General features: G+C 45.2%; 1 protein-coding gene across 2 annotated transcripts in view; it reads left to right on the forward strand.

Moving 5' to 3' along the window:
- The window catches only part of SGSM1 (small G protein signaling modulator 1), a 1,300,548-nt gene that overhangs the window by 499,768 nt on the left and 775,331 nt on the right, over nucleotides 1-25,449 (forward strand). For both annotated transcript variants that reach the window (XM_085636109.1, XM_085636110.1), the window contains exon 4: nucleotides 7,755-7,917. In XM_085636109.1, the coding sequence (XP_085492235.1) occupies nucleotides 7,755-7,917 (163 nt within the window). The remainder of the gene's footprint in view (nucleotides 1-7,754; nucleotides 7,918-25,449) is intronic.

Here is a 25,449-nt window from a genome sequence, read left to right on the forward strand (position 1 = left end):
TGCTCTACTTATAGCCTCACAAGTCACTTGGATCCTCCCTGCTGGCTTCCACATGAGCAATTGTTTCTATTATTTCTTTTAGAGACACTAGAATTTTCAGTATATCCACTGATGCATAGTTGACATCTTTCTGGTGTTTTCATGGTTTCTTGTTAATACATTATTACTCCCTTGTCCTAAAGCTCAGAATGGACCTCTCAGTTCCTTCTCTCGTGTTTCAGTTGTTTTTTCGGTTATTGTAACCTCATAAACTACTTACATCTATCTAAAGAGAAATCTGGCCTTACCCAAGTTATCTAAAGATAACCTCTGTGTTGGGGGATTGTGACACATTGGTTTACCTCCCTGTTGCCCTCGTGACCAGGGTGTGTGACTCTAGCTATGTCATACTTTTATTTAATCGCTTACTTACCCTCATCTGCCCAGGTGGTCTCCTTACTATAACAATTTTGATTTAAACTAAATAACGTTATATGGAGCAAAGAGGGCTATTGTCTTATATGTTATATACCTATTTCAGGCATGGTTTACTAACGGCCTTCTTTCCCAGTCCTTCTATTAGCCCCACCATGTAGTGTGCCTTTGCTCTAAAATGCCATAAATATATTTCTTAGTTTGACATGTTCACAGTGGCCAAACCTTTTGTTTCTTTCAGTTGGCATGAATCAAAAGTCCATTACCACTTCAACTTTTGGGTAGTTGTTAGTAGTGCAGAAAAGCTGGATGAAGGAGAGTTTTAAAGTTACAAAAACGGGGCCCAAATTATTCTTATTCTATCGGCTCTTTCACAGTAACAACACCCAGACTCCATTTATTGCTCAGCTTTGTATCTGTAGGTTTCGTTTGACAACCTGCAATCAGAATTAACAAGAGAAAGGTATGGCGATACATAGCCGGGTCAGGGCCATGGGTGTGCAGGAAGTGTATACGTTACTGAAACCTGGCAAGTTAAATATGTACTAGTACAGTATTCTATGTTCTTGTTAAACATTGTTGTGTATCTGAAAGAGACCATTAGGTATTGATTGCTTACCTTCGAATTACCCAGGTGTCAGACTGGAATCGGAGATCTTTTTCGTAGCATAACCCCTTCGCGTCGGTAGGTGGCGTTGGTCGACTCCGCTTTCAGCATCGTGGTCGCCGGGATGACATTGCGGTGTCTACTCAGACGCCCTCCCTGTGCGCTGACGTCAGTTCTTTCTTTTTCCACGCCAGCTAGAGCAGATCCAGAGAGAGTGTGCCCCTTAGTCAAACGTCTTTTGAAGTCTTACGACTCCTGGTGCACAAGGGATGTCCTGCCATCGGCCCGGTTTCAAGCCTTGTGACTCCTTTCACAAGCTGATGTCGGTCACCGATCCGCACCCCATGTGTCTTTGGTGCTTGGAGTGCAACCACGACCCGAAGTCGTGCTCCTACTGCCGGGCCCTGAACACGAAGTCTTTGCTGGACCGGTCCCCAAAGCTTTTGGAGGCCCAGCGACCTGCTCCGCGCCGCTCGAGGTCCCGGTCGAGGGGAAGGTTGCTGGACCGGTCGTGGAGCCATCACCACTCGTCAATGGAAGTCTTCGCACTCCTCGTGTAAGTCAAAGCACAAGAAGGCGGTGAAGAAGCATCGTCGCTCTTCGCCTTCTCTTCGTGTGTCGGCCAATGCGGGGCCCAGAGTGGCATCGCTCTCTGGCTCCTTCCAGGGAGCCCGCTGGGACGGCTCTGTGCTACCCTCCCTTTCCCGGAGCCGGACCGTCCGCTGTCCAGCTTCGAGCTGTCTACGAAGCACTTCATAGCATCCTTGTGCAGCCCAACTCTGCCGGTGCGCCTTTGGGCCCCGCGTACTCTGCTAGGGGCCCTGGGCCTTCGATGCTGGCGGCTCTGGCCTCGACGCTGCAGGGCCCCCATGGATCCAGGCCTGGATCTGGATCAATGCCGGTCGTCCTCACGGTACCTTCCCCGGCGCCGACCGCAGCCTAACCACCGATGTGTACACTACACCCGACCGACGTCGGTACCGGCGCCTGAGGGTACTTTTGTCCCACTCTTCATTCCTGGCGTTCCGTACAGCCCTGAGTGGCAGCCAGAGGAGGGTGAGGAGGACTGGAAGGGGTCTGTTGACCCTCTAGCAGATCAACTCGAAGAACTGTAATGGAGAGAGGAGTTGGGTGATTTCAGTGTTCTGGATACCTCCCCAGACCTTGGTATGCTTTCTCCCCTACCGTGGCTACAGGGGAGGGAGCTTCCTACACTGTGGTGTTGCTTAGGGCGGGTGAGGCCTTGGGCCTCGAGCTTCCTACGGTGGCTGTCAGGACTAACTTCCTGACTGAGGTCCTTCTGCTGGCAGCAGCCTCTTCGGGCCCCTGCTGCCTTTTAATCAAGCCCTCACCGACATCCTTCTGGGCACTTGGTCCAAGCCCAGCAGAGGGGGCCCCTGTGGAAAGGATGAGTGCCTGACGCCACCGCCAGGCCCGGGTGACCAACTTTTCCTCTCCCAACACCCTACTTCTGAGAGCTTGGTGGTCTAAGCCTCATCCTCAAAGGGTGCATTCCCTACTGCTCCCCCAGATAGGGAATCCAAGAAGCTGGGCCATCTAGAAAGAAGATGTTTTCTTCTGCCAGCTTAGGACTGCGGTCGGTGAACACCGCTTGTCTATTGGGCCGTTCTACCCACACGTGGTGGGATACAGTCAGGCAAGTGCTGCCACAGTGCCCAGAAGAGACCCTGAGCCGTGCTCACCCACACTGTTGCTGAGGGTGGAGACGCAGCAAAGTTCACCTTCCGGTGTGGGCTGGGTACCGCTGGGTAGAACGGTTTCCACATTAGTAGCCCTGAGGCGCTACGCCTGGCTGAGAACGTCTGGCTTCTCTGGGGATGTCCAATCTACCCTTTTGGACATGCCCTTTTATGGCCTTCACCTGTTTGGTGACAAGGCAGACAATGGGCTCGAGCGTTTCAAGGACTCTACGGCTACGGACAGATCCTTGGGCTTTGCAGCCACTTCTCGTCCCACGCAGTCTGCCTTTTGGCCGTTTCGGGGCTACAGAAGGGGTGTTCCACTACGTTCCACCCAGAGCCACAGGGCCGCGCAAGCCACCCAGCCTCTGTGCGACCTAGGACATGGGACCCAGCCTTGTGGGTCTGTGGGCCAGCGGTCGGGCCTGTCCACCAATGCCACCTCTGCAGCAGCCTCCAAGCCTTCCTAGTGTGACCTTTCAGGGCCACTGATTGCCAGTGGGCGGCAGGATCTACTGTCACCTCCCCCACTGTCACAACATCACGTCAGACAGGTGGGTTTTGCAGATAGTCCGAAGGGGCTACTCCCTACCCTACGAGACTACCCCTCTCTCCATGCCACTTACACTCCATCGTATGTCGGAGGATCTTTTGGCCCTTCTCTGCCAGGAAGTTGCAGCTCTCTTAGCCAAGGGAGCTATCGAATGCGTCCCTCTTCCAGAAGTAGGTTGTAATTGCTACTCCCAGTACAAAGGCCTGCGTCCTATCTTATACCTCAGGGACGTCAACCGCTTCCTCCGGAAGGAGAAGTTCAAGATATTGACCTTGGCTCAGGTCTTGCCTGCCCTGGAGACTGGATGGTAGCGTTGGACTTACAGGATGCTTATTTTCCCATCCCCGTCTTGCCTGCCCACCGGCGTTACCTACGGTTCACGGAAGGCCACAAGCATTTTCAGTTTACTGTGCTCCCCTTTGGCCTTACCAGCACCCCTCAGGTATTCACGACAGTGATGGCGGCGGTAGCAGCTCATCTGCACAGATCAGGGGTTCCAGTCTTCCCCTATCTCGACGACTGGCTGTTGAAGGTGGGCTCGCCCTAGACTGTTGTCTCCCACCTCCAGGCTACGGTGGACCGCCTGCATTCACTGGGGTTCATCATCAACGTGTCGAAGTCGTACCTGATTCCCTTTCAGAAGCTCCTTTTCATTGGAGCGGTTCTGGACACAGCACAGTTTCAGGTCTATCCTCCCAAGCAGTGAGTCTGGGATATTTGGGCTATCATACCAATGTTTCAGCTTCTATCCCAGATTTCGGTGAGAATGACCCTGAGGCTGCTGGGCCTCATGGCCTCCTGCATCCTGCTAGTGCATCATACCAGATGGTGTATGCGGGCTCTGCAGTGGGACCTGAATTTAATTTGTTTGCATAGCACTTTTCACCCTAAGTGGGATGGGTATGCCCGGACGTGGGTCCCTTGCTCACTGTGCCACTAGATTCAAGCTAGCCTGGCTGATGAAGGGTAATACACAGAAACTGGTCCCAGGATGCTTGTTTCCGGTCCAGAGAGGACCTGGCTTGCCAGTTCAGTCTGGACTGTTCACATGAGGCACAGGGTCTTGACTGATTTGCATATGGCTGGGTCTAAACTGGGGTGGCATGGTGAGCAAAAGAACAATGGATTTAACCCAGATCTCTTGACTGGGGGTGAATGTATGATTTATTCAGCATTCCGTCCATCATTTGTTTGCGTAGCACTTGTCACCCTAAGTGGAATGGGTATGCCCAGACGTGGGTCCCTTGCTCACTGTGCCACTGGATTCAAGCTAGCCTGGCTGATGAAGGGTAATACCCAGAAACCGGTCCCAGGATGCTTGTTTCCGGACCATGGAGGACCTGGCTTGGCAGTTCGGTCTGGACTGTTCCCATGAGGCACAGGGTCAAGACTGATTTGCATATGGCTGGGTCTAAACTGGGGTGGCATGGTGAGCAAAAGAACAATGGATTTAACCCAGATCTCTTGACTGGTGGGTGAATGTATGATTTATTCAGCATTCCGTCCATCATTTGTTTGCGTAGCACTGAATTTCCAGTGGGCACAGCATCAGGGGAATCTTTCTGATGTCGTCCGGATCTTGGAGGGGACTGCAAGTCAGTTGCAGTGGTGGCTCACGGACCAGGATTGGGTCAGCGGCAGATCCCTCTGTCTTCCTCAACCAGAGTTCACAATAGTGACGGATGTGTCACTTCTGAGATAGGGCGGCCACATGGGGATGGGGAGATCAGTGGCCTCTGGTCTCCAGCGAAGTCCGGGCTCCACATCAACCTTCTAGAGTTCCGGACAATTCGTCTTGCACTGAAGGCATTCCTTCCCTCTGTCACAGGAAGAGTAGCGCAGTGGTTCACGGACAACACCACTGCCACGTGGTACTGCAACAAATAGGGCGGGGTGGGGTCGTGGACCCTAGGTCAAGTGGCTCTTCACCTTTGGATATGCCTGGAATATCAGGGCATATCCCTGGTGGTTCAACACCTGAATGCCAGGGAGGACGAACTCAGTCGCCGGTGCATGATGGATCACGAATGGCGTCTTCAGAGGTGGTGCAAGGTCTCTTTCAGCGGTGGGGAGAGCCTTGGTTAGATCTATTCGCCACTGAAGAGAACGGGCAATGTCAGCAGTTCTGCGCATTGGAGTTTCCAAGGCGGCACTCACTCAGCAACGCCTTTTCGTTGTGAGTGGAATTTCTGCCTGCTGTACACCTTTCCGCCTGTACCACTTGTTCCCAGATTGCTGAAGAAGATCAAGTGCGACTGGGCCCAAGTAATTCTTGTGGCTCTGACCTGGGATGAAGACTCTGGTACCCCGAGCTCTTTAGCATGGCCATCGATCCTCCGATCAGACTGCACTTCAGGAGGATCTTCTGTTGCAGCAGCAGGGGATGGTCCTCCACCCGAACCTGGCCTGTCTCCACCTCCTGGCGTGGAGATTGAGCGGCGACAGTTGACAGCTTTCGACCTTCCTCCCGATGTCTGTAATGTCATCTTGGCATGGTGCACAGCAAAGGCTGTGGATCCCCTTTCTGCCCCTCTTTCAGAGGTTCTCCTCTTCATTCTTTCAGGGCTCTGCTCTGGGCACTCTTAAAGGCTATCTTTCGGCCATCTCGGCCTTTCTTCGCTTTCCTGATCAGCCTTCTCTTTTCAAGTCCCCTATTGTTAATAGATTTCGGAAGGGCATTACTCATTCCTTTCCTCCTTCTCCTCTCGTAATGCCCAAGTGGGACTTGAATCTTGTCCTCACTTATCTTATGTGTGCTCCCTTTGAGCCACTACATAATTTTCCTCTTCGTCTCCTTACATTGAAGACTGCTTTCTTGCTTGCCATCACCTCTGCTCGCAGGGTGAGTGAGCTTCAAGCCTTATTTTCCAGACCTCGCTTTCAAACTGTCCATCCAGACAAAGTAGTCCTCCGTACTTGGCCCTCTTTTCTGCCCAAAGTGGTTACCTCTTTCCACATAGGTCAGACCATCATACTGCCACCTCCTTCCTGCCTCCGCACCCTTCCAAAGAAGAGTAGAGACTCCACCGTCTGGATCCAAAACATGCGCTGTCTTTCTACCTTGACTGCACTAAAAACGTCCCGTTGGACTATCAAATCTTCGTGGGTATTGTGGGTGCCAAGAAAGTCCTGGCAGTGCTCAAAGTGCCATCTCTCGATGGGTCGTCCTATGCATTAAGATCTGTTATACTTTGGCTAAAAAGGAACCTTCTGTAGGACAGCGTGCCCACTCTACCATGGTGACAGCAGCTACTACTGCTTTGGGACATGTAGTTCCGCTGGTTGACATATGCCAGGCAGCCACGTGGGCATCCCTGCACACGTTTACTAAGCTTTACTGCTTGGACAGCCAAGTCCAGAGAGAGGGCTTTTTCGGCCGTTCTGTTGGCCAGTACTTCATGGTGTGAACTTAGTTCGCAGACCAACCTCCGGGGTTGGTATTGCCTGTGTATCCATTCTACGGTTAGGAATTTATAACTAATGGTCTCAGATGAACAAGTTACTTACCTTCAGTAACGATGTATCTGTAAGAGACCTACATTAGTTATAGATTCCTCACCGCCCCACCCATCCTCCCCTTATTCGATAAGAAGTCTCTGGATTAGGAGTGCTAGGGTGACAAGGTAAATATTTTTTCCTTGTGGTCCTCATAAGTCAATGATATAAAAGTCCTCAAGTGCCTTTTTGCGCACAGCAGAGCATTTCAGTTCTGACCCAAACACAAACATTGCTGAACCCTTGTAGCCTCCATTGTCCAAATTTCAGCTTATGAGTTCTGAAAATACATTAAATTACGTCTCAAATACACACTCCCAATTTTGGTCTACTTATATTATGTCAACCAAGTAAACGTTTCTGACTTAGTGTAGTAGGTTGCACACAGGAGAGCTACTTATAGGTAGTTCTAGATTTACTAGTAACTCATAAGCTACTTGTTGGAGAAGCCTGCAGTAGTTTACGATCTTTTCTCGATGCTCTGAGAGTTATAGTAGTTTTTAAATTATTTGTGGTTTATTTTTGACTTACAGGACATAACTCAATTACTTTCTACAATGTAAAAGTATTTGGTATTGTGTGGTGATGTGAAGAGTTGTCTTGTCAATAAATTCAATGTCTATTTTTGGTTGTGTCATTAGGAACACATGGTTTTAGTACAGTATGTCTGGTCATCAGGCAACTTGAATTTAGACTTACTTGGACACATATTTTCGGTAACTAGTCCAACTACAAATGATGAGAATATCAGACACAGGGATGAGATCACGGGCACTTTAAGTGTCATCCTAATGACTAAACGTCCTCCAGAAAACTTAGATCTCACAAAAGGAAGCTAAGAAGAACCGGTGTGCGTTCAAATTTTGTATAGACATTTAGAGCAACGGTGCTGTGTCTGACAGCTCATTACACACTTCCCCAATAATATGTAAAAATATAATTTTTCAAGGAATTTAACGAACACTCATTCTTTTTCTGTGCACAGCTGCAGTGGAAGCATGCGTCTTGCACGGGCTGAGAAGAAGAGCTGCAGGATTCCTTCGCAGCAACAAGATAGCAGCTCTATTCATGAAGGTGGGCAAGAGTTATCCTCTGGCAGAAGAGCTTTGCAGAAAGGTCCAAGACCTAGAGCAGCTGCTGGAGCACAAGTAAGAGAGGCTTATTACTCTGGGTGTCTTGATGATTTTGAAGACTGCTCTCTTGTGTAGTTTTTGTCTTTTTTTGTTTTTCTTGCATTTTAAATGTGTATCACATTAATCAAAATGTGCATATAGTTAACCGATGCAATAAATATATCAAATTATGCATATAAAGATCTCATTCATGGAAATATATGATAATGATAAATACACTAATAAATGTGTATACATGTTTGTGTGTATTATTCTATATATATTTTGTATACACACACCATTTATATATCATTTTCTCCTTCATAAGAATGAATTTAGAACAGTATTTTGTGATCAATGAGCAGAGACGGGCATTTATACAAAAGCTCTGGCAGTCTGTCTTTCACATCCGGCAGTAATATGTAGTTACAATAGTCTGTTGTCGGTTGCTATCATATTGGATTGCCTTACCTAACCATGTGGTAAAGGTTCAAATAAGGGTGAAATGCTGCACCGCGGCTATGGGATCAAGGACATATTGTAGTGGCCGAAATACGCCAGGGACATTTCTGAGCAGTAGCAAGAATACATTATTTGGGGGGGGGGGGGTGTGTGTGTGTGTGTGTGTGTGTGTGTGTGTGTGTGTGTGTGTCTGTGTGTGTGTGTGTCTGTGTGTGTGTCTGTGTGTGTCTATGTGTCTGTGTGTCTGTGTGTCTATGTGTCTATGTGTCTATGTGTCTATGTGTCTATGTGTCTATATAGATATAGTGCGGCATTTTGAGGATAAACATCACTCAAATGCAAACTTACTTAAGGTTTTCTGTCTGGATCAGGTCCCGAAGAGTGAAAGAGGAGGGGACAGATTGCTGAAACTTAGGAAGCTAGAATCACGCTACATTGTTGAGCTGCAGACCAAGGCCTCACGAGGCCTAAATAATGAGGAGGCGCTCTGGGTCCATTTGGATTAGGAAAATTCAATTGCACTAATAAGAGACTAAAACGGGGCAATTTGAATCCCCGAGAAACATTTAATTCCTTTCTGTTTGGGTGGTTTCCTTCACGCATATAATAAGTAGGATATTGAATGGCAGACAAAAGAGATAGGAGAGTAAGTCAACTAGATGACCGCACAATTCCCTTTATTGATTAATCGATCCCAGGAATAGTAATTGCCCATCCAGGGCGTAATACTTACTGAGTAAAACTGGGAGGTAAAGGAAAAGTCTGGGGGAAATGGCTGGGCAACTTACCATAATAGGGCGACTTGGAGGCTGGGGGAGGGTTTCAGGGGGAGAGTGGGTTTGTGGTGCTCTTTCCAATGTGTTACTGTGTGGTGGTGGTTCAAAGGGCCCAAAAGTTTCCTTTGTTGTATTGTCTAAAACAATAAAAACTTGTTTATCAAAAAAAAAACTGGGAGGTAAAGGTATTGTGTAAATAAATTAATTACACATGTGGAGTATAATGAATTGCTAAAAAGCCCATTCATGGCTGTATAATGAGATTGAATTGATTGGAGTCGCTTTATTGTTTACTGTGTAATGAAATTGCAACAACAGTAATGTATGACAATGGGAAAATGGAAGGAGAATGAGTTCATTTGAACCTTCCATAATGGGTGCCAGATTTGACGTATAATACAGTATTGCTTGCCATCATCTATGTTTATGACCACTATGCATTGCTTGTCCTCTCTTTATGTTGATTGATATGTTTATTTTATGTATTGCGCTGTTTTCTTGAAACAAGTGATATTGAGGAAGGCGTGCAGCCGAAACACGTCTGTCCGAGTAAAATTTGTGTGGCAAATATAATTTGAATAACTTACTTCACCAGTGTGCGCCTCGTTCTGTGACCGCAAACACGAAGGTCACTCTTTGGAATATATATATATATTTATGTCCACACACGACCCAGATTTCTGAAGTCAATGGCCCGTTGGCAGGTGGTGAGTCACACCGGGCAGGTCTCCCGGTAACTTTAAATCCACACAGCGTCTTCTTCACAGAAGGACTCGCACTCGGAAGATAAACCAATATTTATTTGTTACGCGTTTCGTCAGACAAACTGACTTGATCACACGAAATACCACAAAACACAGGACGCAATAAATAGCTGCTGAAATAAAGGACAGACTAGTAATTGACAGGTGGTATGACTAACCACGGCGGCCATTTCTAAATGTCTAAATACACTTCCATAATAATAGATATAGATTCATGCTAGTGATTTTTTACACATGATGGAACACTGAAATCTGCGTTTTTTTACGTTTTTAGCATGTCACTGGTAACACCTTTGATGATGAGATTGGAAAAACAATTCCTAAACTCGAGCGTGCAATGGGTATATCTAGCGCTAGTGCTTGACTCTAGATTATTAATACAATCTGGGTAACCTGAGTACTAGGGGGCCAAAAACTCTGTAAAGAAACAGCTCTATAGTTAAAGAGCTGAGCATTTTGGCAAAATTGCAAAAAGAGAGTGCAAAGCATAAAATCGGCATAGTGCCAATATATTCAGCATATTAGGCTCAATGTACCTGAAAAGCGAACCTAGATAATACGGTTATAAGGTAAATCATTATGCACAGGACTAGCACAAATATATATATAAGAACACAATAGTTGCAGCAGTTAACCAAAATTAAGTAACAGTTCAAATGACAGGCTAAAATATTGTTAATTAATGTATTCATTCCTCATAATGTTCTTTAAATTCAACACGCTTATGTCCATATGACCAGATTCCATTTGTAATACACAACCAAAATTACAACTAGCTGACCAACTCAAAGGTCAGCAGGTTTACAACCTCCTGATCAAAGAAAGTGCCCAAAGTGAACAAAATATATAGAAATAAGAAAAGAGAATAATATATCTTATCTGAGATGGACCCACAGGACGGGGAAGAAAAGGGTAGGGTAACCGGAACAAATGAAACAATCCGCAGGTGTGGCGACCCTTCCTTTCCTCCTGTGCAAAGAAAGAAGAAAAGTGATATTCAAATTTGTTTCTTAAAATTTCAGATGGTCATACTATTACATCATAGTAAATACCTATTGATAAAATTCCCAGAACAACCAACAAGATACATGTATAGTCATATTCAAAACAGATTACACAGAGAGTAGGAACACTAATCATTCACTATGTAAATGTATACTCAATTATTCGTCCAGGTTATGACCCTTAGCTTACTTGGTTTCGAGTTCAATTATCCACTTGGATTCACTTTTCCAAAGTAGTAAAGTTCTATTACCACCTCTTGGACCAGTGTGGACTTGTTCCAACACAAAGTAGCTCAGCAGGGAACTGTTCGACAAGTGGAAAAGGTCAAAATGTCTGGCATTAGGATAATGGTTGTCTTTTTTGTTTATGGCACGCATATGTTCGAGCACTCTTTTCTTTGCCATACAGGTGGTGCTGCCCACATACCACAGTTTGCAAGGACATATCAGTACATATACACAATACGATGTGCTGCAAGCTAAAAATTGATTAATGGTTTTAGGTATATCATAGCCTGGAATGGCGACTGTTTTGGTCATATAACTATTACGACAAGCTTTACAGTGGCCACAGGGATAAAATCCTTTGAGATTATGTTCACTAGTAACTGACCTAGGTGTTATGTCATTATGGACGAGAATATCTCTAAGACTGCGTCCTTTTCTGTAAGTTATTCTAGGTCTACGCTGAAAAGTATGGCCAATAACAGGGTCACTTTTAAGTATATCCCATTTGTTGGCCAATAGTTTTTGTATCTGTCCAGAGTTACCAATATAGGTAAGTATGACTCTATTGGTTTCCTCAGGGATAGTGATATTCTCAATGTTACTTTCAGACTCGGTTGTCAAAGTTTGGACGCAATCAATTTGGTTGACTCTGTTGATAGCTTTTTGAAGGATCCACTTGGGATAACCCCTGTCTTTAAACCTTTTAATCATGATTTCTTTTTCTAGTTGAAATGCAGTATCAGTACTGAAATTCCTTCTCGCTCTCAGCAACTCCCCATAGGGGATACTCCATTTAAGGGTATCTGGGTGGCTACTGAGAGCGTGAAGGAGGGTGTTGCCTGCTGCCGTTTTGCGAAATAAGCTAGTTTGAAGTATATCTCGCTCTGGTTTAATCAGTAGGTCTAGAAATTATATATATATATATATAAAATAATATATATATATTGAAAAAACAAAGGTTACAGTAATGTTATAGTTAGGTAAATATGTCCGTGACAACATTACGTTTTGAACTAAAAACAGCACAGAATAACTGGCGCCCCCGCCATTCACTGCTTATGAACTCACATATTGCATCACTCATGACATGTTCTTTGACATAATTTATGTCATCACTGGTGACTTCTCAAATGACTACTACTACTAAACGTTGAAGACTGTGTGCAGCAGGTACTAACCTATATACATTTGCTTGTTTTGCTTCAGAAGATAGGCTATCTGTACAGTTTTCACCACAGTATGAATGCTGCAGGTAATATGTTCTTAAGCACCTTTAGACCATGGTTATTGTAAGTGAATGGTCTCTTTAGAAAGGATTTTCATGGAGTGTATACTGTTCTTAGTTGATTCTTTTAAATATTCTGTGGTGTATTTCTCATGGGAGTTTCACTGTCAGCAAACAGTGTGATACAGAGTAAACTTTCTCCATAGAGTAAACACTGTTAAGAGTACCTACTTTTCTACTCCTAAACACTTCATTTCTCAGTGTAGATTCAGTGACTGTCAAGGATTTGATACACGTAAAGAGTGTCTGTATTAGGGTTTCAGTTATGTAACTGGGCTTTAGTATCTGGAGGTACTTGAATTTCCCGGGAACAGTTGTATACAGATTGAAAACCATCTGCAGGATACGTAACCCTCTCATCTGTATTCTTAGTCAACATGAACTCGACTACCCATGAAGTGCATGGTATAGGGTCAATGTTGTGAAGAACAGAAGCTTGCTTTACCTATTGGAGTTGTATGTATGATAGCAGTTAAGACACTTCATATTATTCTAAGCTATTTTGCTCTTACTTCTGTAGCTCTAATGGTAAACCCGTTTAAAGAGCAATGTGAGTAGAAGAACCTTGGATGATGTCATCAATTGTGTCATTTGAGATGTCATAAGTGATGTCATAACTGAGGGCATAGAACATGTCATGAGTGATGTCAGTTAAGGTTATAAGCAGTGCACGGCAGGGGGCACAAGTTATTGTTAGTGCTGCTAACTGTAACTAGTGAATTTCTGTGTTTCCTTTTGTTCAAAACGTTAATGTTGGCACTGACAAATTCACCTAACTATAACAGTTAGAAATGGGGGTCTCTTGTTGGCAAAGGTAGGTACCTTTGTCCAAATAGGGACCCTTGCTTTTCAGCAGGGTACGAGGGATACACTTCTAAAATAACCCCTGCTCACCCCCTAGGTAGCTTGGCACGAGCAGACGGGCTTTTCGCAGAGACAGTGTGTGAAGAATTTGTGAACACATACAGTAATACAGTGAAAGCACTACAAATGCACACCACATCAGTTTAGAAAAATAAGTAATCATTATCTAAACCAAACGACAAAAATCCCCAATACAGTAATAAAAATATGACTTTCAAATGGTAGCAATAGTTCAGTTCAAAGCAAATTGCAGATGCGACACTTTTCACACAAAGTACCTTGGATGCGTTGCGCACACAAACAAAAAAGAGTCACAGGGAAGGTGATGCGTCGGTTCCTTGCAGAAGATGAGGTGATGCTTCGGTTTCTTGCTGCGTGGGGAGGTGATGCGTCGGTTTCTTACTTCGTCTCCCAACGATGCAGCCGACGTGGCGCCTTGATGCGATGCGACTGTCTGTGACGATGCGTGGGTTTTTGCAGCCACACAGCAGGCCTTGGGTCGGGATCAGTGTTGGGATCTCGGACTTCAGAGATCAGTGCACTCGATGCATCATGTGGTGATTTCTTGAGCCGCGGGCAGGCGCTGCGACGATTTCTTCGGCGATGCGTCAAACAGGTGCGAATGCATTGCGCTTCTTGAAGTTGCATTACTTTTCCCAGCTCCCAGCAGCAAACAGACTTCGGAGGTCCAAAACAATAGCAGGCGCCTCTTAGCAGGTCAGAACTCCCAGCAAGGAAGTTCATGGGAGCTGGTGGTGAAGTCTTAGTGTTCCTGAGACTTCAGAACAGGAGGCAAACTCAGTGTCAAGCCCTTGGAGATCTTCCTGAAGCATGGGACACAGCAAACAGCAAAGTCCTTTCTCCTTTCCTTGGCAGCAAGTAGCCACTGCAGGCCAACCCCAGACAGCAAACACAGTATTCCTCCTCAGTTTCTCCGGCTCTTCTCCTTGATTCCCAGAAGTGATCTAAAAGTCTGGGGTCTGGGCCCCTCTTTTTATTCATTAAATCTCTTTGTACTCTCCTGGCCCAGGGATCTGAGCCCAGTCCAGTTCTGGGGGCCACTTTGCAAGTGCACAACAACCTCCATTGTCAGTGTGAGCCCTGGCTCCAGACACCCCACAGGGTGGAAGGCAGGCCCAGCCCTATTCAGGTGCTACTCCTCCCACCACTCCAAATGCAGACCAGGCCTATTTAGCCTAGCGCTGACTCATCCAGACTCTCTGGAGTCCCTGCATATCCCCAGCCCCTGTCACTCAAAAGCCAGACAGCCAATACACATCCTAGCAGAGGCACACTGGATGGCTGAGCAGCAAGAAAATACCTGCTTTCTAAAAGTGATATTTCCAAACACAGAATGTAAAAATCACCCTCACTAAAAGATGCATTTTAACATTTTGAGTTCAGGCATACTAAACTTTATTTTCCTATCAGGATCCCAGGGGCAGTTATGCTTATAACATTGTATAAGCCAACTCCCCATTCTATCCTATGGGAACAGATAGTCTTATAATAGTGAAAAACAAAATTGGCAGTATTTCACTATCAGGACATGCCACACGCATCAGGGCATGTCCTACCTTTCACATATACTGCAACCTCCCACAAGGGTACCTTGGGCCTACCTTAGGGGTGACTCACATGTAAGAAAAGGGAAGATTAAGGCCTGGCAAGTGAGTGTACTTGCCAAGTCGAATTTAATAGTACTAGAATGCCCACAGGCTCTGCAATGGCAGGCCTGAGTTACATTTACAGGCTGCTTATGTGGGTGGCACAATCAGTGCTGCAGGCCCACTAGCAGCATTTGATTTACAGGCCCTGGGCACACACAGTGCACTGTACTAGGGACTGACTAGTAAATTAAATCAGCCAATTATGGAAACACCAATCCATACATACAATTTACAGGGAGAACATACGCACTTTAGCACTGATCAGCAGTGGTAAAGTGCCCAGAGTCATAAAACTAACAAAAACAGGTCAGAAACAGAAGGCCAGAACGCAAAAAAATCTGGGGATATACCCGCTGTAAAAGCCAGGTCTAACAATAACGTTACTTTAAACTTTGCTTTTTTCAGTAAATTCTTTTTATTACACCTAGCTATAACATTACTTTACGACCAGGCTCAAGTCATCTTTGTGACTCCGAACAGGACACAGAGAGTCTGGCTTTCGGAGCTGTTGAGCATTGCCATCGGTCCTCTAATTGCTGCCCTTTCGGGAGGATCTTCTATTACATCAGCAGGGAAGGGTTCTCCACCCAGACCGAACAATGCTCCCCCTTCTTGCGTGGAGTTTGACGAGTGACAGTTGACAGCTTTCCACCTTCTGTCCGAAGTCTGCAATGTTACTCTGGCAGCCAGGCATACCTCCAGTAAAACAGTGTACGCCCGCTGCTGGAGCAATTTTGTGGCATGGTGTACAGGGAAACAAGTTTACCTTCTGTCTGCTCCCTTTTCTCAGGTTCTACTGTTTCTTATTTCCCTTGCCCAGCAGGGCTCTTCTCTGGGCACTGTTAAGGGATACCTTTCTGTTATAACTGATTTTTTGCAGTTGCCTGGCCAACCTTACCTCTTCCAATCCCCAATTTACAAAGGTTTTTGAAGGCTTTGCAACACGTTTCCTTCTTCTCCCTTCATTACGTCTCAGTGGGACCTTAATCTGGTCCTGACGTTTCTGATGTATGCTCAATTTGAGCTGTTTCAAAACTCTCCTCTCGGGCTCCTTACCATCAAGACACCCTTCCTGGTGGCAAAAACCTCTGCCCGTATAGTCAGTGAGCTTCAGGCTGTGTATTTCAAGAATCCATTTCTGAACATCTACCCAGACAAAACTGGTGCTTCATATGAGGAATTCCTTTCTTCCAAAATTGGTCACTCCATTTCACAAAGACGAAATCATCACTCTGACTAATTTTTACACTCTGCCTCATTCCTCCAAGGAAGAGGAGCGACTACACCATTTGGACCCATTAAGAGCTTTGTTGTTCTACCTAAACCGCACAAGAGAGTGCCGGGTGGATGGCCACTCTTCGTATGTCAAAGCGGAGAAAGCACAGCCTGTGCAGAAGCGGACCATGCCAATGGATCGTGCTCTTGTGAGAATGCCCCGGACATTACCCTACCCACACCCCTCCCCCGCACCCGCAAGCAGACCTTACCCGGGGAGACTGGCCTTGAACATTTCCGCAGCTGGGTTACACCTTTACGGACACTGGGTCCGCCCCCTCACACTCAGGCCTGGCCGGGTTGTGGCACCGCCAGGAGGAACCCGGAAGGGGGAGGGACTAAACCCGGATGTGATTCTCCACCACAGGTGAAGAGAGCCGCCGAGATAGAGGAAGGGCGCACTTGTGCCGGAGAGGCGAAGGAGAAAGGCGAAGCGGAGAAGGACGAGCAGAAGAAAGAGAGCATCGAAGGGAAGGAGGAACAGCGGGACGGGGAACCGAAGAGGAGCAGAACAGAACCGGAGCAACGCGGAGCGAGCACGGAGTGGCGGAGCCCGGACGAAGAAGAGGAAATCCAGGACGAGACGTGGTGCGAGGACTGGTGGACCCCACAGGAGGAGGCTGGAGAGCGGCCGCAACCCGGGAGAGTTGCGGCGGGGCCGGTGAGTGGCTAAACCATGGGGAAAACGGGACCGGGAGGTGGGTGGTGGAAGAAGGTGAAGGGGAGGCGGGTGGTTACGGGGACAGCGTTTCTTTTCCTTTCTCCAATCTTTTCATATATATCTTCATTGTGGTGGTGGCCCCTTCCGTCCCTTCACAAACTCCTGAGAGGGCACACTCGGCTCATAGAAGGGGAGAGTTCCGGTGGTTGGGGGTCTATACTCGGTCTGAAGACTCCTATACCCTCACTTACCTCAAAAGCCCTGCACTTCCCCTGAAACCACTACAGGGTGCGGTGACGGAACACTGTTTACCATTAGTAAAGACAGGATAGAGTCCCTGACGGCCTCTTCTTTGTTTTCTTGTCCCTCTCATGAGCCTCCCTGGGGAAACCACCGCGACCATCCCAGGACAACCCGACAAAGAAGAAGAGGACAGTCTAGACCCAACCGAACACGAAGAGATCCGAAGACCAAGCCAGGATACCCTGAGATCCGCCCAGACAGCTACCCCTCCTGCTTTATCAATAAAGAAATACCCACTGGCTCATTACATTCAGCCTCCGCGTCTGTTTATCCCGCCCGCGCTCCCACAGCTCTGTATAAAGCTCTGCTAAGAACTGGCTAAAAAGCAACCCCCTGAGGGCTTGCATGCTCATTCCACCGGAGTTAAAGATGCAACCACTACATTAGTACATGGGATTCCTACCCTGGACATCTGCCAGGCAGCAACGTGGGCATCCCAAGGTTTACCAAGGCCTACTGCCTAGACAACTAGGACCGAAGAGATGAACACTTTGCCCGTTGGATCCTGCAGGAATTCCGCATTTGAAATGGGCCTCAGACCCACCTCCAGTGAGGTATTGCTTGGGTATCTATTCTAAGGTAAGAAATCCGATGAACAAGTTACTCACCTTTGGTAACACCTTATCTGGTGGGGTCTCTTTCTAGCTGCAAATTTCTTACCAACCCAACCATCCTCCCCAATCTGCGAACTGATTTCTACGGACAGGGTTTTCCCCTTTCAGTGTCCTAGTATTCCACACTAGTGGTCACTGTGCTTCATAGTTCCGCACTTCTGGCGTGAAAAGTCGCAAAAAGTAACTGACATCAGCACACCGACAATGCCACACAGAGCTGTGCGACGCCATCTACCGCGCGCAGGGGTTCTGCTCAAGAAAAATTTCTGGATCTAGTCTGACATTTGGGGATAATTCTAAGGTAAGGAATCTGTGGCTAGATAGCCTCTACCAGATAGGGTGTTACCGAAGGTAAGTAACTTGTTCATCAGGAAAATGGGAGTCACACGGCACGCCTCCCTAGGCTGATATCTGCCCTGGAGACCCCATCCCCAGGGTCCAGCATAATGTTTAGGGGGAGGAAAGGGAATGCTGTGGTCGCCAGTAGGTAGTTCTAGTTAGGACCTAGTTTCCATAGGAAGAGCGTTTTTTGTTTTGCTAATAACTTTTGTTTGACAAATCTTCACAAACTTTTGAAAATTAGTTTGCCGCCACTTCAGCTGCTGTTTGGAAAGTGTGAGTGATCCGTCAAGCAGGGGCTGAGAAAAAGGCAGGCCCCAAAACCGTTTCCCCCCCATGCAATTTCCCATAGGGATTTTAGACACAACTACAGCCCGAACCGCTGAACGGAATTAACCAAATATGGCAGAAAGACTGATCTTGGTCCAGAAAAAGTGCTTTTTGTAATTTGCTGAAAAGGTGTTCAGTAGGTTTAAAGGTATTAAAGTAAAAATATTTATGTATATATAGAGGTGCGGCACCACCGCGGCGGATCCATGCGCCAACAGCAGTGCCATGATTGGCTCAGTGCAACCTGAGAGGAAAGCTCAACCATTTTGTGCATTGGTACTGAGTTCCCAGAGGGGGAAATACAATTTTAAATTGATAGTAGGGGGTCAGGGTAGAGGGACCATGACCCCATGGGACTGATGGTGGTGTCTGTAAGGTACCCTTCATGGGCAGGAAAGTGTCTAAAGAAAAAAGGTTTTTTATTAGTGCAAGAGGGTCCTGGTTCCACAGTATTACTTAGCATGACCACCTGTGTGCTCTGTGGGAGATCCAGACCCCAATTAAAGAACACATACACCAACTCACATACCTACACTCCTCCTCACACTCACACAGCCACTTACACACCCAAACACTCTCACCCATTCACACCCACACATCTACTCACACACTCACCGACACACCACTCACACACCTATACAGCCACTCACAAACCCACAGCCCTTCAAAGCCATTCACACACACCCACTTACTCACCCACACAACCACTCACATGCCCATACAACTGTTCACACACCCATACAGCCACTCACACACCCACTCACTGACCCACATAACCACTCACAAACCACCTTACACACTACTCGCACACCTACAACCACTCCCTCAACCATTCAGCCACTTAACCCACTAACAGAGCCACAAAACCACTCACACATTCACACAGTCACCCACTTACACACCCATATAGCCACCCACACAGTCACTCACACACCCACACAGGCAGTGGTACACTTATAGAATTTGTCTTTAAAAATGACATCACTTATGGCACGTTGTATGACATCATTTTTGACATCACTGATGACATTTCAGCCTCCTTGTCCAATTGAAAGGATAATGTTCATTCCATGAAGAATTCCATGCCCTTATTGAAGTATTTCCCACATCCTTTTCTGTGGCTGGTTGTATAAGTGGTTTTACCTCTCCTCTTCCTTAGTGTTTTCTATTGACTCTTCTCTGTTGGCTTAACCATGCTGAAAAGACTTTTGTTGCTCTTGGGTAGCGCTAATGTAATATTCTCTGATTGTTTAACCTGGCAGCCAGACCTTCTGTCATTCATTCATCTTCATATAGTATTCTCTGACTGCTTATCCTTACTGCCAGACCTTGGCCTGTTGCTCCTGGGTGTATATCATCTATAGTTCTCTGGTGGCTTAACTGTACCACGAGCACTCTAACAGCTCCCGTAAAGTCTCCATATAGTATCTCTGGATGCTTATTATTACAGCCATGACCAGGCCTTCAGTTGATTCTGGATATACTCCGTATAATATTTTCTCATTGCTTAACCGTGCAGCCAGAGCTTAGGCTTTTGTTGGTCCTGCATGGACACCTATATACTACGAAATAAACAGAAACTATCCACTTGTGCCTCTGTGCTTACATGCTCTGCAACATTCTGTTGCTTAAGTGCAGCAATGACATCTCCCTGTGTTTAGAGCATGTCTTCAATTTTCATGCACCTCATCCAACACCTCCTGTACAGGCCAAATTAAAACCACCAATTATTTAAACCATGTTCTTTCGTGAGTTCCCTTTAAGGACCACTTAGTTCTCCCTTATTTTAGCCTAATTGCACGTTGTATGCCACTTTGCTTTGCACACATTACACACAGCACTCTTGGTTTTGTGCTAAGATATTATTTTAGAAATACTCTGGGCTTGTTTTTTATTATTCAGTTCTCCTTTTTGGGACTCCTTCTGAACATTTTCGTACAAGGTCGAACACTGTGCCCTTTTTTTCTGTGATCGGTTAGCAACATAACGTAGCATTTGGACAAAGAGCAACAGTTGCTGAATGAGACCTCTCTTATCATATAGACTTCCTTTTGAAAACAGACGGGGATTCTTGCAGAGGGGAAAGATCCCAGGGTGGCCACTCTCAGTTTGTGCAAACTGAGATGCAGACCACCTAAATACAGATACCATGTATGGGGGCCGGTTTTAATACAGGAGAGCTCTGATATTTCACTGTGCTCATGTAGCGGCAATATGCTTAGGCAGATATAGTTTTTGCAATGGTAGGGCTTTTCATTGTTTACAGTCTACTCGTAATGTCGATTACTTTGCTCAGTTGCATACATTGTTTAATTGGAGCACGGTTGCTTCACAATAGAGCACAATAGTTTCAATAAATATTGTAAACTTTCCAAACTTTCCTTGTCTTTCTTTTGTCTATTATGGAAATGCGTGAGTGAGAGAACGAAAAGTGATCGGTTTCCATGGTTCCCCTGGGGACTAGAGAGTTGTGTTCTGGGGTGCCAATTTACCTGTTAGTCTGGGAAGGTTAAGAGGGCAGGTAAGCACTATGGGCTAGTCCGACTTGGGCACATAAGTAATGATGTGGTATGGTGACTCAGTTTCTACATTTAGACGTCCTGTAGTCCCTGGCATAGTCCTGTTTCCAAACAGAATTCCTGCAGCTGCCCTATAAAGGGGTGCTGTTACACCTGGAAACAAATCTTAGAGGCGGCGACTATGACGTGGTGATTTAGCCAGAGTCCAGACAGGGCGCAAACGATTAGGAATCTGCTGCTGCTCAGCTAGCATTTGCATTACTTTTCTGATGAAATGCAGCAGCATGAAGCAAAGAAAGGATGTCAAACAGCTGGCACTGCCATTCTCTTGAAGAGGTGTGAGTTTACCAAACCAAGATAGTGGCAATCTTTTTTCCTACGGTGTAATTTCCCGCCTAGCCCATTTAAAAGGAAGCTTTGGTTTGAGGAGGATGCTTCACAGCACTTTTGTATCTGATTTCTCATCCTGTTCATTGCCGACATTGATTCTTTGTATATATATTCCTTGTTTCTGCAGCAATATTCCTTAATGGATTCCCACGCCTGGAAGACTATATGCCGAGTTCTGTCTCCACTCAGTTTCAGGGTAGTGTTGATGCCTTGATTTTCACCTCTTGTACCATTTGTTATCAACCCCTTTTTGGTGTCAAGTAAAATAGTAGCTGTACGAATTTGGGGCTTGAGTATAACACATGAAAACGGTAATATATGAAGACTAATCTCACCTTAACAAACCGTAAATGTTTCTTATCTAGTAGCCAAAATAATTACAAACATTTTGCAATCATTAAATCAGTGAAATAGTTCTATAATTCTTAAAGTTGTTGATCTTTATTTGGTGTCGGAATTATTCTGATTAAGCCCTTAAAGAATGTTTTATTAATCAAATTTCAAGTATTTGCTGCTGATCCTGTGTATATTCTCATATATTGTACCAGAGCCTGTTAAGATTGTTTACTTTCATTTTATTATAAAGTCTTTAGAATTGTTAAAACCATTTGCTGTGTTTATCTGAAATGCTTACTGAGAATTTAGGATTATATCATTTTATTGTTTTGAGAAGTTACAACAACCTCCGCCGACATCCAATGGCTGGCGAGGACACATAAGACAGAAGAGGATAGTAGGGGAGAGGGGAAGGGGTTGTAGTGTAGTTCCTATATCCCTGATAGGCTCTGCGCATTGGAATAATATACACTATAGTTTTGACATAGGACTGAGGTCAGTATGTCTCTATTGAGTACATTAAAATTAATTACTTGTGTGTGCCAGCTAACTCAGAGGTCACTAGAAACTTCTTGAATAAGCAAGAAGGGATTAGTTTCTGACAACCGCATAAACATGACAACTTTGTTTCCCTTGGAGTCGGAACAATCTCAGAACCGTGGCAACAATAGATAACAGTTTCACTCAGTCAATCGTGCATGCTTCGTTTCTACAGAGTTGCACAGAAATAGAGAGACGAGCATTTCAATAAAAAGGGTTTATTGAACAGTCTTATTTCTCATGCAAGAGATATGAACTGCTACAATCGTAAGACAGGCTGCGAAGTACAATATGTACAGAGTTAGCAGTAAGATAAAATAATACTGCAATAGCATGGTTTGTAGCTATGACATATATTAATTAAAATACATACATAAATAACACAGGCTAAAATGTGAATACTCATCTGATGCTTCTAAATAGTTCTACCCCAGTGTACCTAAGCTAAGTGTAGTACGAGGTAAGAAGTAGGTGCTGTTTTCTAAAGTATAGCTAGCTATAGTTTAGTTTTGCCAAGAGTTGCCAAAAGTTTCTCTAAGTTCTAGTCTGCTCCATACCTTAGAATGTGCGAGGTTGGAATCTCTTTCCAGGACTCGATATCTAACACCACGCAAGGGGAGTCAGAAACACTGGAGCTGGATTCTCTGCAAGGAGGATGACAGCTTTTGGTCAGTGCATCCGGCTGGAACTCGATCTCCTTCCGAACTTGCCGCGGCGAACCGCAAGTAGGCAGTCGAGCTGGACCGTACCGGAACCGTGGTTTGCCAGGGCAAGTGCAGGTATATTTATACCTTGAAGGTGTTTAGGAATGCCTGTATTGATGTAAAAGTCGGGCATCGGAATGTCATGAATGAACCCCTAAGGAATAGATGTTCATGCATAATAATGAGTTCTTGGAGAAATCAATATCCAAGCAAGGGAAATTCCTAAAGGCTTAATAGTCTGGTTTTCCAAGAACTCGTTGTGATGTGGATGGACGGATGTAGGAGACCATGCCTGTATTTGGTTAGCATGGGCAATGCCTAGATAAGGGCTGGATTTTCTATGCCTAATTAAGGGCAATATGAATTGTACCTATATAAGGGCATAAATCGGGAAACCTATATAAGGAATCTAAATCTACACACAACACCCACTCCAGTTTCGTATGAACAACATTACTAAATCCTAAACATACTAAGCATGTCTAAAAGAGAATATCGCATGATAATCGAAAACATGCTAATACATATCTAAAAACATATGTCCCAAAAATGCATTACAAACCCATTGCTATGCATAAGTTGCTGTACATATTAAAAGCAATATTTCATTCTAAGCATGTGTGTATTGGAAATGCTAAAAAGAATGAACCAGAAATATATACACATGATGAAATGGCTCGTAAATACAGAAGAAAAAGGTCCGAAACCATTTCATATCAGGTTAGCACAAATCAATTGTTGACGTGACAAGGTGGCATAAAGTCCCTGGAAGTTTTTCAAAGAATTCTGTTCTCTATGAATAGTTCTACTATAAACAGATTACTGTGCCAAAAAATGAAAAACTACAAATTAAAAAAAAAAACAATAATAATCATAGGAGAAAAGTTCCAAAGTTAGTCCATTTTCTGAAAAGAATGAAGGCCAAATTCAGAGTCTCATCGGAACACTGTGTGCCTGAATCAAAAGTAGGTGTGTGGGCCTGGAGAAAACATGAAATCTTCTAAGCCTGTAGACAAAAAGTCGTCTACCGTTGTAGGTGAAAGTTGGAATACCTTGATTAGAAGATTAACTGCACATAGATGTGAACTATTGCCTTCAGCATTGGTTGCATCAGCAATGTTCAAATCGGATGTTACCTGCGTGCATGATGTCTCTTCTCGTACCTCAGCAGTAGCAATTTGCGTCTGTGAGATCTCAATGAATGCCGTCATCAGGATTGGTAGCCGCTGGGGACAACACATAGCATGGGCCGTAACCGGGTCCAGCAGAGTATCGATATCCGTAGGCATGACTGATGGGAGTGTTAGACAGATGTCTAGCACGCATCCTTCACCACAGACCAGGCAGTGTAGAACAGGTAAGAAGCAATCTTGCCAGATTGGTCTGAATGACAGAAACCATGTGGTGTTTAATTCTCGTAGACTAGGTAAACCCAAAATTTGGACGATGCGCTCATGACACTTCATCTCCAATAGAGCTCTCGCCATGGTGAATTGGGTGTCGATGGTGAGTTGGCTTGCCATATCGTAGAAGAAGTAGCAAAAATAGGATCCCTGTAACGAGTGCTAAAAGGAGCGGCAGTCCGCCAAACACAGAGTGCACGAAGTTTGGAAAAATTCCGAGGACTGCTTGTAAATGTGCTAACAGTCCTGCACATACGTTCTCAAATAAATGTATAATAACGCTCGTATCAGACCTGTTTAAGATACGGCTTAACATTTCTGAGAAATGTGCAGGGCAGTTTGTATACAAAAGGGTATCGCCGCAGAAGTCCTTGCGACTTGGAGATCATAGGTTTCTCTGTCCGAGGTCAGTGGCACTGTTTTTTGTAAAAGAATGGCTTCCATTCTGCTTAGAGTATCAATTCGTATACAAGAGATGTTCAGTGAAGGCCACAAAGGCGACTCCCTGACTGTGTCTATTTGTGGAAACAAGACTAGCGTACAGCAAGTGACCCTGGATGTAACCGTAACTAGATATGGAATACCTGGCAACATGCCACAGCAGATGTGATCATTCAACATAATGTAACTCCCATTAGAAAGTTGGCCAAAAATTGGATTAATCACTGCAGCCGGTGAACCTTGCAGGTGACAGGATGAGTTTGTAGTGGAACCATCACAGGCCCCGTGTAAGTTAATACCCTGACAAAGGAGAGAACCGCCTAGTATGTTCACAGTTTTTCACCGCTAAGAAACACTTCACGTTCCCCACTCCAACATCTATGTGTGGTAAATCCCAGGATGTCTTGATCTATCCTTTACCCAACCTTTCATATGTGCCAACTGGTATATGTTTTAGGCAATACTGAAAATGGAAAGTTGTAACAGGCAGAGTAATTTTACCATGTATGAGCCATTCAGTAGCTGTTTTTTCTGCCACTGTGAAAGGTAATTTTTCCAGTTTTTCTATGCTCAGCATAGTTTAGTCTGCTCCCCTTTGTGCTAATTTGATCTGTTTATCAGTGAGATTGAATTCTGAAAACAGTGACGTAGTGTTGATTA

The sequence above is a fragment of the Triturus cristatus genome, chromosome 11 (genome assembly GCF_964204655.1).
Source record: "Triturus cristatus chromosome 11, aTriCri1.1, whole genome shotgun sequence".
NCBI lineage: Eukaryota > Metazoa > Chordata > Amphibia > Caudata > Salamandridae > Triturus > Triturus cristatus.